We start from the raw sequence: 13,417 nt of genomic DNA, 5'->3' as shown, positions 1-13,417 counted from the left end.
CTCACTGCAACCTCCGCCCCCCGGGTTCAAGCCATTCTCCTGCCTCAGCCTCCCGAGTAGCTGGGAATACAGGTGCCCGCCACCACGCCCGGCTAATCTCCTCTTAAGACTTTCTACAGCTTCCTTATGAAATCTTCTGACTAGGCCTTGAGCAATAAGGTCTTTTACTACAATTTCGTGCTCTTTTCCTCACACTAAATCGAAAACTCTCCCTGTTGGTTCTGATCTGTTTCAGTCAGGCAAATTATATCCTGGGAAAACGTCAGATGACAGGGGCGGCCACCCGCTTCCTGCTCATCGTTTCTCCACATTCTGTGCCTTCACTAGCTTCCAGACCTCAGCCCTGGCTTTCGCTTTACTGTACAGTCCGAACTGGTTTCTACGCCTCGCGGGGGTGGGGAGGTCGTGTATGGGAGGAGGACCGCTTTCCACTAGCCTCGTTGGGAAGCCGGGAGAAATGTTTTCAAATCCTGCGATTCAGTGAAGTCCCAGTCGTCCCTTTACTGTCGGCCCAGAACTGTTTGTGCCTCCTCCCTCATGAGGAATGACGTCAGTGGTGCCGCGGTCGCCGCCCACGACTAGTGTACTGCGGCGGACTCGGGGCTTTCCCGACGCCCCCTCCCTCCACGTCTGCGAAAGGGAGGTGACGAGGGCGGGGCACGGCGGCGCGGATGACGTCACGGCCGCGCGCGGCGAGGGCGGAGCCTCACTTTGAACCCAGTTGGCGGGAGTGGCTGCTGGCCGAGGGGCCGTGGCCGCGGGACCGCTGTAGGCTGGCTAGCGATGGAGCCCACCGCGGGAAGCAAGAAGGAGGCTGGAGGAGGCGCGGCGACCGAGGAGGGCGTGAATAGAATCTCGGTGCCAAAACCGCCCTCCATTGAGGAATTCAGCATCGTGAAGCCCATTAGCCGGGGCGCCTTCGGGAAAGTGTATCTGGGGCAGAAAGGCGGCAAATTGTATGCAGTAAAGGTAGGAAGTCAAGGAGGAGCAAAGGAAGGGGTCAGGCCCTTCGGCCCTCCTTCCTGACCCCCCGGCTTGGGCAGGCCCCGGGGCCGCTGGAGCAAGGAGTCTGGGTGGCCTTGCTTGCCTGGCTTGCTGAAGCCTCCAGAGCCCTGCGACATCCTCGATGGGGTCGGGTGTCTCACCTCTGTTCCGCCCTTCCCTCCATATCTCGGATGCCCAGTAGTTTGACCCTCTTCTCCCTGCCCAGCGTTAGCAAATGAGGAAACTGAGGCCGAAGGCAAAGGGACTTGACCGAGGTGATTACATCGGCCTTAGTACAACAGGGACTTAAAGCCAAAGCCGTGATTCGTAGTCTCACCCTTGCTTCAGTTAGGTTTCTAAATCCAAAAGGTTTTTAGTAATTAGTGGTTTTGTTTACCTTGTTTGTTTGCTTTGACGTGCAGAATCGCTGAAATTTTTCTACCGCAGAAGAGTGATTAATTTGTAGGTACTGATAACTTTTTGACTCTTAACCAGGAGAAAGATGTACTTTTTTCTGGTAAGTCTTGAATAATTTTTTTTTTAAGACAGTCTTTCTCTGTCCCCCAGGCTGGAGTAGTGTGGCGCGGTCCCGGCTCCCTGCAACCTCTGCCTCCTGGGTTCAAGCGATTCTCCTGTCTCAGCCTCGAGTAACCGGGATTACAGGCGCGCGCCACCACACCTGGCTGATTTTTGTATTTTTTTTGGTAGAGATTGAGTTTCGCTATGTGGACCAGACTGGTCTGGAGCTCCTGACCTCATGTGATCCGCCCACCACGGCCTTCCAGAGTGCTGGGATTACAGGTGTGAGCCACCACGCCCGGCCCTGTTACGAATTTTTTTTTTTTTTTTTTTTTGGAGACGGAGTTTCACAGTGAAGTGATCTCAGCTCACTGCAACCTCCACCTCCCAGGTTCAAGCAATTCTCCTGCCTCAGCCTCCCGAGTAGTTGGGATTAAATGTGCACGCCACCAACCCGGGCTAATTTTTTGTATTTTTAGTAGAGACAGAGTTTCACCATTTTGGGCAGGCTGATCTCGAACTCCTGACCTCAGCTGATTGCCCGCGTCAGTCTCCCAAAACGCTGGGATTACAGGCGTCAGCCACTGTGCCTGGCATTATGAAATTTTTAAGTGTTAGCATTACCTATTCGTTTGATGTATCTTCTGGATCCTTTTTACTCATTTGGCCTTTGCCAGGATTAAGTTGGGAATATTCATTAAATTAGTAACTGTCACTTCCAAATTATATTCTAGCTTTGCGGTTTGATGTAGATTAATTTCCGACCTGTTGTATAACCAAAAGTTCTCTTTAAATGAGCCCATTGTTTTCTCTTCAAATCTTCCATTGTGAAATCTAGAATTCACTTTTATTTAAAGAGTAGGTTGAAATATGTCCTAAGCCGATCCTTTGTCCATGCAGCCGTGTGTATCATTCTAAAAACATTCAACATGTATCTTGAAGCTGTTCTGTCCATTCTTGGTACTCGTCCATTCCAGTGGTTTCACACTACTCACATTGCGGCACTGAGTGAAGGCGGTAAAGGAAATGAGAAACCAGCAACTTGTTAGTGGGATTTCAGCTTCCTATTGGACATTGTCAAGTGAATATGCAGCACACACCTCCAAATTGTACTTGCCTAACCTTAACTAATCCTTTCCACCTAACTGCCTAAATTCTGAACTGCCTATATTCCTTCTCTCCATTTAATAACACCTTCATCCCTGTCCTTCAGACTAGAAACCTGAATCACTTTATTTCATCTCTGTATATCTCTCAGTGTTCCTGTCAGTTCCATCTCTTTTAGTCATGCTTTTTATCCTTTCCCATTCCCAAGTCCCTGTCCAAGTACAGGCTTTCACTTTTCCCCCTATTTATTTGGTTATAAAGGTACAGGCTGGGTGCAGTGGCTCACTCCTGTAATCCCAGCACTTTGAGAGGCCAAGACAGGTGGGATTACCTGAGGTCAGGAGTTTGAGACCAGCTGACCAACATGGTGAAACTCTGTCTCTACTAAAAATACAAAAAATTAGCCGGGCGTGCTGGCACGCACCTGTAATCCCACCTATTCAGTAGGCTAAGGCAGGAGAATCACTTGAACTCGGGAAGCAGAGGTTGCAGCGAGCTGAGATTGCACCAATGTATTCTAGCCTGGTTGACAGAACAGGACTATGTGTCAAAAAAAGAAAAAAAGGCCAGGCATGGTGGCCCACACCTGTAATCCCAGCACGGTGGGAGGCTGAGGCGGGCGGATCACCTGAGGTCAGGAGTTCGAGACCAGCCTGACCAACATGGTGAAACCCTGTCTCTATTAAAAATACAAAAATTAGCTGGATGGTGGTGTGTACCTGTAATCCCAGGTGCTCGGGAGGCTGAGGCAGGAGAATCACTTGAACTTGGGAGGCAGAGGTTGCGGTGAGCCAAGATCGCGCCACTGTACTCCAGCCTGGGAGACAGGGTGATACTCCATCTCAAATGAAGGGGTGGCCTGCCCCTCCACACCTGTGGGTGCTTCTCGTTAGGTGGAACGAGAGACTTGAGAAAAAGAATAATACACAGAGACAAAGTATAGAGAAAGAAAAGCGGGGCCTAGGGGACCGGTGCTGTGCTTACAGAGGACCCACACCGGCACCAGCCCCTGAGTTCCCTCAGTATTTATTGCTCAAAAGATAAGGGAGTAAATCAGCAGTAAGACATACAGACACACGGAGATGTTCCATTTGCCCAGGGACGGGCAGGAGACAGATGTTTTTCTTTTACTGAGATTTAAGAGAATGGTACTGACCTTCAACCACAAGCAGGCTTTAAGCATTTGCCTAACAAAGCACATTCCTTACAGCCCAAAATCTTTTCAACCTTAATTACCACAGCGATGTCTCTAGCAAGGACAGGATCGGGGGTAGAGTCACAGATTAACAGCATCTCAAATACAGAGCCAAATGGAGTCTCTTAAATTTACTTCTTTCTATATAAACACACTAACAAGCTGACCTCTCTTTTCCCCACACTCAAAAAAAAAAAAAAAAAAAAAAAATAGGTACAATTCAGTGGTTTTAATAAATTAGATAGTTGTATAACCATCACCACAATCCAATTTTAGAATATTTCCATTGCCGGAAAACCTCTTCTGCTCATCTGCAGTGCCTACCCCATTAACACCTCCAGCCCCAGATAACCACTGATCTACTTTCTGTCTCCATAGGTTTGCCATTTCTGGACATTTCATATAAATGGAATCATACAATATGTCGTCTGCATCTGTTTTTTTTCACTCGACATGACATTTTTGAGGTTCATCATGCCTTCATTTCCATACATAGTCTGTTGGAATAGCCTCCTAGCTGGAATCATTATCTTCGTTTTTTCATTCATTTCTTAGACTGTGACATGTAAACTCAAGTTCAGACTCCTTAGAAAAGCAGTCGTTTTCCCAGTTCTGGCTCCGTATTTCCACTGTATCTTCCTCATACCCTGTCTTTTGGCCTCAGCAGACAATTGGCTAGTCTCTAAATGCTGTGTATTTTCTTGCTTCTGTGCTTATGTTTATGCTAGTTCCTTCTTTTTTTTTTTTTTTTGGAGACAGAGTTTCGCTGTTGCCCAGGCTGGAGTGCAATGGTGTGATCTCAGCTCACCGCAACCTCTGCCTCCCAGGTTCAAGCGATTCTCCTGACTCAGCCTTCTGAGTAGCTGAGATTACAGGCATGCACCACCACACCTGACTAATTTTGTATTTTTGTTAGAGACAGGGTTTCTCCATGCTGGTTAGGCTGGTCTCAAACTCCTGACCTCAGGTGATCCGCCTGGCTCGGCCTCCCAAAGTGCTGGGATTACAGGTGTGAGCCACTGTGCCCGGCCTTATGCTGGCTCCTTGCTAAGTGCTTTTCTTCCACCCTTTTCTGCTGTTCTCCACCTGCCTTATTCATGTATTAAGATTCATCTTAGCTCCCCTTCAAACCTTCCCTGATCTTTCAGACCCATCTCATTGAATTGGTTACTTTATATGTTCCTGAGATTGTTGCTTTTCCTTCTACAGTACTCAGTCATGATCAGTTGTTGAAACGAAAACACTAATCCATGTGTTTAATCAGTATTTGCTTAGCACCCACCCTCTTTGTGTCTAAGAACTGGACAACAATGGGGAACAAAACAAGCATGCCCTCATAGCCAGTGAAATGATAGGAAAAATCATGTTACCGACTTGCTTTGTCAATTTCCCTCAGTTTTCTTAAAGAAAGGCGTTAAGGCAGGAATTTATAATGTATTAATGATTTTATTAAGTACTGTAATAAATCTTTGAAAGAAATATGCTTTTTTTCTTGTAGCAGTTCTGAGAATTGATCCCAGTGTTACTGACTATTCAGTTTAGTGTTCCAACTTTATTTTTATTTATTTATGTATTAAATATTTATTTAAAAAATTTTTTTTTTTGAGATGAAGTCATGCTCTGTCGCCCCAGGCTGGAGTGCAATGGCGCGATCTCGGCTCACTGCAAGCTCCACGTCCTGGGTTCACGCCATTCTCCGGCCTCAGCTTCCCGAGTAGCTGGGACTACAGGCGCCTGCCACCATGCCAGGCTAATTTTTTGTATTTTTAGTGGAGACCGGGTTTCACCGTGGTCTCGATCTCCTGACCTTGTGATCCGTCCACCTCGGCCTCCTAAAGTGTGGGATTACAGGCGTGAGCCACCGCACCTGGCCTTTAATTTTTTTTAGTGTTCCAACTTTAATAGTTCTGTTTCTGTACAGATTACCTTGAAACTTGAAGTTCTAACTATTCCAGCTTAAGATTTTTTTTCATAGGCAAACTTCCGATGTGATGCCTCTTTCTGATTCTATTCCCATCTATCAAAGAATCAGAAGTTAAAAAAAAAGAAAATTAAGTAGTTACTCCCCGCCCAGGTCCTAGTTATCTGTGGCCTTATGAGGAATGTAACTATCTTTTGACTTTGTTATCAGAACAGTGGAACAGAATTTTTTTTCTATTAATATGCAGGGCAGTCTGGGAGCATTTGTTAATTTTTTTTTCCTTCTCTAAAGAGATTGTGATACTTCTGCCATTTAATACCACGATAAGCAATTCTATCTTGAAGATTTTTTTAAAAACTGTCTTAACTATTTTTTGTACGTGGTTTCCTGATAGCAGTGCGAGTCCACATGACATCTATATGTGTTCTCTCTGTTCATGTTTTTATGATGGTAACTTTGAAACCTGAGATCACTCTGTAATTTTTTTTTTTTTTTTTTTTTTGAGACGGAGTCTCGCTCTGTCGCCCAGGCTGGAGTGCAGTGGCACGATCTCGGCTCACTGCAATCCCCGCCTCCTGGGTTCACACAATTCTCCTGCCTCAGCCTCCCAAGTAACTGGGACCACAGGCACCCGCCACCATGCCTGGCTAATTTTTTTTGTATTTTCAGTAGAGACGGGGTTTCACCATGTTAGCCAGGATGGTCTTGATCTCCTGACCTCGTGATCCACCCGCCTCGGCCTCCCAAAGTGCTGGGATTACAGCTGTGAGCCACCCCACCCTGCAGAGATCACTCTGTAATTTAAAAAAAAGGCAGGGAGCTGTGACTCACACCTGTAATCCCAGCACTTTGACAGGGGTATTGCTTGAGGCTCATTTTAGCCCGACCTGGGCAACATAGTGAGACCTTGTCTCTACAAAAACATAAAGTAGCCAGATACAGTGATGTGTGCCAGTAGTCCCAGCTACTTGGGAGGCCGAGGTGGGAGGATAACTTGAGCCTGGGAAATCAAGGCTGCAGTAAGCCTTGATCATGCCACTGCACTCAGCCTGGGTGAGAGATGGAGACTCTGTCTCAGAATAAAATAACATATCATTTTTATTTTATCTATTGCAGGTTGTTAAAAAAGCAGACATGATCAACAAAAATATGACTCATCAGGTCCAAGCTGAGAGAGATGCACTGGCACTAAGCAAAAGCCCGTTCATTGTCCATTTGTATTATTCACTGCAGTCTGCAAACAATGTCTACTTGGTGAGTAAATAATTTTTACTTTGTTTCTTTATCCATTCAGCAGTCAGTGGACCCAGTGATTTAGGAGAACCATGTCTGGGTTCAGAGTACTTGCATATGAATTCTGGCTGCACTCACTACCTTGGCAAATTTACCTGTTATATTAGTTAGAGTTCTCCAGAGAAAAAGAACCAATAGGGTATATGCATATGTGTTGCGGGAAGTCAGGGACCCCGAGCGGAGGCACCCCCTAAAGCCGCGGCAGAAGAACAAAAATTGTGACGTTTTCATGGACATTTATTAGTTCCCCAAATTAATACTTTTATTTTCTTACACCTGTCTTTACTGTAATCTCTGAACATAAATTGTGAAGATTTCATGGACACTTATCACTTCCCCAATGAATATCCTTGTAATTTCCTATGCCTGTCTTTAATCTCTTAATCCCGTCATCTTCTTTGTAAATTAAGGAGGATGAATGTCGCCTCAGTACCCTGTGATTGTGTCAACTGCACAAATTGTTTGTAGAGCATATGTGTTTGAATATGAAATCTAGGCATCTTAGAAAAAGAACAGGATAACAGCGATGTTCAGGGAACAAGAGAGGTAACTTTGAACTGGGAACAAGAGTGGTAACTTGGAACTGGCCGCCGGTGAGCCAACGGAACAGAGCTATATTCCTCCTCTTTCATAAGCAAATAGGAGAAATATCTCTGAATTCTTTTTCTCAGCAAGGAACATCCCTGAGAAAGAGAATGCGCCCTGAAGGTAGGCCTATAGACGGCCCATTTTTAAGGCATCGCCCCTTTTTAAGGCATCCCATCTTTGTCTTTTATGGTCAAAGGGCCCAGGGAATGAAATAAGCCCAGGTCTCCTATAGTCTAGCTCCCAGGCTTATTAGGATGAGAAAATTCCCACCTAATAAATTGTGGTCAGACAGGTTATCTGCTCTCAAACCCTGTTTCCTGGTAAGATGTTATCAATGACAATGCATGCCCGAAACTTCATTAGCAATTTTAATTTCACTTCATCCGGTGGTCCTATGATCTCGCCCTGCCTCCATTTGCTTTGTGATATTTTATTACCTTGTGAAGTATGTGATCTCTGTGACCCACACCCTATTCATGCACTCCCTCCCCTTTTGAAAATCGCTAATAAAAACTTGCTGGATCCTGCCGACATGTGATGTCTCCCCTGGACACCCAGTTTTAAATTTCTCTCTCTTGTGCTCTTTTTTCCCTTTATTTCTCAACCCAGCCGAGACACTTAGGAAATAGAAAAGAACCCATGTTAAACATCGGGAGCGGGTTCTCCCCATACATATGGTGTGTGTATATGTGTATGTGTGTGTATATATACACAGAGACACAGGCCAGGGGCCGTGGCTCACACCTGTAATTCAAGCACTTCGAGATGCTGAGACAGGAGGATCACTTGAAGCCAAGAGTTCCAGACCAACTTGGGGATGAGACTCCATCTCTACAAAAAAATTAAAATAAAAATTAGCTGGGCATGGTGGTGTGCAGCTAGCTAATAGAGATACCATTGCACATAACTGCACCCCAACCTGAGATAGAGTCTCCCACTGTTGCCCAGGCTTGACTGCAGTGGCGCAATCTTGGCCACCCTGTGCCTCCTGGGTTCAAGCAATTCTCGTGCCTCAGCCTCCCAAGTAGCTGAGATGAAAGGCATGTGCCACCAGGACCAGCTAATTTTTTGTATTTTCAGAAGAGACGGGGTTTCGCTGTGTTGGCCAGGCTATTCTCGAACTCCTGGCCTCGAGTGATCTGCCCATCTTGGCCTCCCAGAAGTGCCGAGATTATAGGCGTGAGCCACTGTGCCCAGCCTAAACAGTTTAATTTTTGATTAAAGACTATATGGCAACATGAATAAACCTAGTATTAATGTATTACAAGTAATAGCAAGAAAAGGTAGTTTTGTTACAGAGCCATGCCAAATATTGTAACTGTAATGCCCAAATACTAGATTTTTAAAGTAATCACATTGTTTTTATTTCACAATATTAAATTCTTTTTTGATAGGTAATGGAATATCTCATTGGGGGAGATGTCAAGTCTCTCCTACATATATATGGTTATTTTGATGAAGAGATGGCTGTGAAATATATTTCTGAAGTAGCACTGGCTCTAGACTACCTTCACAGACACGGAATCATCCACAGGTAAAGACCAACTTTTCTCGAAATTATTACTTAAAAATTCAAGTAATCAAATTATATATTTGAGTCTCAGATATTCACGGTAACCACTTGCACTTACTTCCAGGTTATCTAAAGTTTACTAGTAACTTGTATTCGTTTAGAAATTAACTCTTCTTTCATCTCCCTGTGTTTTTAAAAATATATTGCTTTGAACATGAGTATAGCATGTATTTATTTATTTTTGTATTTATTTATATTTTTATTTATCTTTTTCTTTGTTGAGACAGGTTCTCACTTTGTCACCCAGGTTGTGGAGAGCAGTGGCTTGATCTTGGCTCACTATAGCCTGGACCTCTGGGGCTCAAGCAATCCGCCTGCCTTAGCCTCCCAAGTGTCTGGGACTAGAGGCATGTGCCATTACTCCTGGCTTTGTGTGTGTGTGTGTGTGTGTGTGTGTGTGTGTGTGTGTGTGTAGAGATAAGGTTCCCAGGCTGCTCTTTAACTCCTGGGCTCAAGGGATCCTCCCACCTCAGCCTCCCAAAATGCTACAATTACAGGCATGAGCTACCACGCCCCACTAAGTATGGCATTTTATGTGAAGAGTATTGAATCCTTTCTGTTGCTCTGCATTATACAAAAGTGCTGTATTTTGTAGTCCAACTGATTTACAATGTTTTTCTCTATGCAAAGAAAGTCAGATTAAGTGACTCATTAAATCTCAATCGTACCTTCCTTTAAGAAGGTAAATGTAGGCCAGGTGCGGTGGCTCACGCCTATAACCCAGCACTTTGGGAGGCCGAGACGGGCGGATCACGAGGTCAGGAGATCGAGACCATCCTGGCTAACATGGTGAAACCCCGTCTCTATTAAAAAATACAAAAAACTAGCCAGGCGAGGTGGCGGGCGCCTGTAAGTCCCAGCTACTCGGGAGGCTGAGGCAGGAGAATAGCGTGAACCCGGGAGGCGGAGCTTGCAGTGAGCTGAGATCCGGCCACCGCACTGCAGCCTGGGTGACAGAGCCAGACTCCATCTCAAAAAAAAAAAAAAAAGTAAATATAAATTTGAACTGGCTTGAGATTGATTTTATCTAATAAGGTTTCTTTTTCTTTATTTTAATGGAATATCTAACCAATGATACCAAAAATAATCTAGTATTAATGTATCTTTTTTGTCAATTCTGATAAACAGTACAAAAGATGTTTTGCTTTTAAGAGATGTTTTCTGTACTTTTCAAAGCCATCAGTAACATCTTTATTTTGGAGGAAATAAATAGGGCTTGCCTCCTTTGTAACTCTTTCTGGAAATTCTAACATTAAAACTAGCCCTTTTTTGGTTATCTACTATTTGCCTTTTATGTATGCAGGGACTTGAAACCGGACAATATGCTTATTTCTAATGAGGGTCATATTAAACTGACGGATTTCGGCCTTTCAAAAGTTACTTTGAATAGAGGTAAGAAAAATACCAAGTAAGTACCTTTTTAAAACATCCAACAGGCCAGGCGCGGTGGCTCATGCCTATAATCTCAGCACTTTGGGAGGCCGAGGCAGGCAGATCACCTGAGGTCAGGAGTTGGAGACCAGCCTAGCCAACGTGGCAAAACCCCATCTCTACTACAAGTACAAAAATTAGCTCAGCGTGGTGGCACACGCCTGTAGTCCCAGCTACTTAGTAGGCTGAGGCAGGAGAATTGCTTGAAACTGGGAGGCAGAGCTTGTAGTGAGCCAAGATCCTGACACTGCACTCTAGCCTGGGGGACAGAGTGAGACTCCATCTCAAAAAAAAAAATATTGCATTCTCTATTAGAAAGGATACATGGATGGGAAAGTATTAATAATGAAAATAACCAGAAATTGGACTTACAAACTCTGGAATTATAACTACTAGTATTTGAAAATATATGCAGATCTACAGTTTTTCATGTGGAAGTACAAAGTTCAACAGTTTAGTAAAATCTGATCTGTGCTGATGTAGGGGTATTTATGGTCTTTCGTTTGTTTGTTTTGAGATGGGGTTTTTGCTCTGTTTCCCAGGCTGGAGTTCAGTGGCATGATCTCGGCTCACTGCAACATCTACCTCGCAGGTTCAAGCAGTTCTCCTGCCTCAGCCTTCTGAGTAGCTGGGATTATAGGCACCCACCACCATGCCCAGCTAATGTTTTTCTTTTAGTAGAGACGAAGTTTCACCACGTTGGGCAGGCTGGTCTCGAACTCCTGACCTCAGATGGTTCACCTGCCTCAGCCTCCCAAAGTGCTAAGATTACAGGCATGAACCACCGTGCCTGGCCAGAGGTATTTATAGTCTATTGATCCCAGTTCATGTGATTATTCATATGATTTGCCACTAGGGATATTTCATAATATGCAGTATATTTACCACATTACTTTTCTAAAATCAACATTTTTAAATTGTGATTTCAAAGAAATCTGACTTTGAAATCTTATTTTGAAATCTGATTCTAAGAATTTCAGATAAGCTATTGGAAAATATCACAAAGGACAAAAAATTTGCATTAAGATAAAATTGTTGATAAATTTAAGTCACTTTGTATATCATAAGGGTCTAATTTTAATAAAACTTTTTTTGTAAAATATCCTATATGTGTATTATTATTATTCTTATCACTTCATCAATGTGACGCATAAATGAAATTTGTTAAAACTTTCAGTATACTTTCATTTATTTATTTATTTATTATTTTTTTTTTTTTGAGATGGAATCTCGCTCTGTTGTCCGGGCTGGAGTACTAGAGTACAGTGGCACGATCTCGGCTCACTGCAAGCTCTGCCTCCTGAGATCACGTCATTCTCCTGCCTCAGCCTCCCGAGTAGCTGGGACTACAGGGACCCGCCACCATGCCTGGCTAATTTTTTGATTTTTAGTAGAGATGGGGTTTCACTGTGTTAGCCAGGATGGTCTGGATCTCCTGACCTCATGATCCACCCGCCCCAGCCTCCCAAAGTGTTGGGATTACAGGCGTGAGCCACCGCGCCTGGCCTATTCATTCGTTAATGTATTTATTTTGAGACAGAGTCTTGCTCTATCACCCAGGCTGGAGGACAGTGGCGTGATCTCGGCTCACTACAACCTTTGCCTCCCAGGCTCAAGCGATTCTCATGCCTCAGCCTTCTGAGTAGTTAGGACTACAGGCATGAGCCACCACACCCAGCTAATTTTAAAAAGTCCTGTATCATATAAGAACATTAGAGTTTTTGGATTATTTTTTATTTGTTTGTTTAAGAGACAGGGTCTCACTGTATTACCCAGGCTGGAGTGCAGTGATGTGATCATAGCTCACTATAGCCTCGAACTCCTGGCAAAAGCAGTTCTTCCACCTCAGCCTCCCTAGTAGCTGGGGCTACACAGGTGCTTGCCGTAATACCCAGCTAGTTTTTAAATTGTAGAGATAGGTCTCACTCTATCACTCTATCTTGTTGCCCAAGCTGGTTTCAAACTCCTGGGCTCATGGGATCCTCTCCGTTTGGCTTCCCAAAGTGCTAGGATTACAGGTGTGAGCCACCACGCCTAGGTAAGAACATTAGACCTCTCTTACCATTTTTTATATCTAAGTGGAATAGTATAGTATTATGTGTCATTGTTGAATTCTTTTAAAATACTATGCACTGAAACATGCTAACAATCTGGGTCAGTTTCTATCTTGACCTAGGCTTAAACATATTAGCTAACATGAGGGGCCCAAAATTAATATTGATTCCATACTGTCTCCTTATTTATTTATTTAGTTTTTGAGATAGAATTTTGCTCTGTCGCCCTGGTTGGAGTGCAGTAGTGCAATCTCGGCTCACTGCAACCTCCGCCTCCCGGGTTCAAGTGATTCTCCTGCCTCAGCTTCCCGAGTAGCTGAGATTACAGACGCCCACTACTACGACCAGCTCATTTTTTGTATTTTTGGTAGAGACAGGGTTTCACCATGTTGGCCAGGCTGGTCTCGAACGCCTGACCTCAAGTGATCCATCTGCCTCAGCCTCCCAAGGTGCTGGCATAACAGGTATGAGCCACTGCGCCCGGCCACCGTCTCCTTTTTTAACATTTGGTTTACAAAAAATTTATTGTTGCCATATACATAACATTCATTTTTAGTCAATGGGAGGTAAAGGTTTTTAATTAATTTATATATTTTTCTTTGCATATATAGATATTAATATGATGGATATCCTTACAACACCATCAATGGCGAAACCTAGACAAGATTATTCAAGAACCCCAGGACAAGTGTTATCGCTCATCAGCTCGTTGGGATTTGTACGTACTTGAAAAGAAAATTTGAACATGACAT

The 13,417-nt window shown here is 44.1% G+C and overlaps 1 protein-coding gene across 2 annotated transcripts in view; it reads left to right on the top strand.

Annotated features, from left to right (window-relative positions):
* Positions 1 to 697: 697 nt before the first annotated feature.
* Positions 698 to 13,417, top strand: part of MASTL (microtubule associated serine/threonine kinase like) — a 34,517-nt gene continuing 21,797 nt past the window's right edge. For both annotated transcript variants that reach the window (XM_010381430.2, XM_010381429.2), the window contains exons 1-5: positions 698 to 969; positions 6,843 to 6,980; positions 9,002 to 9,141; positions 10,484 to 10,572; positions 13,277 to 13,383. In XM_010381430.2, coding sequence (XP_010379732.1) covers positions 784 to 969; positions 6,843 to 6,980; positions 9,002 to 9,141; positions 10,484 to 10,572; positions 13,277 to 13,383 — 660 coding nt within the window. In that variant the 5' untranslated portion in view covers positions 698 to 783. The remainder of the gene's footprint in view (positions 970 to 6,842; positions 6,981 to 9,001; positions 9,142 to 10,483; positions 10,573 to 13,276; positions 13,384 to 13,417) is intronic.

Source organism: Rhinopithecus roxellana, chromosome 11 (genome assembly GCF_007565055.1).
Source record: "Rhinopithecus roxellana isolate Shanxi Qingling chromosome 11, ASM756505v1, whole genome shotgun sequence".
NCBI classification, from domain to species: domain Eukaryota; kingdom Metazoa; phylum Chordata; class Mammalia; order Primates; family Cercopithecidae; genus Rhinopithecus; species Rhinopithecus roxellana.
The sequence above is the reverse complement of the archived record's forward strand: the minus strand, read 5'-3'. Positions and strand labels throughout refer to the sequence as shown.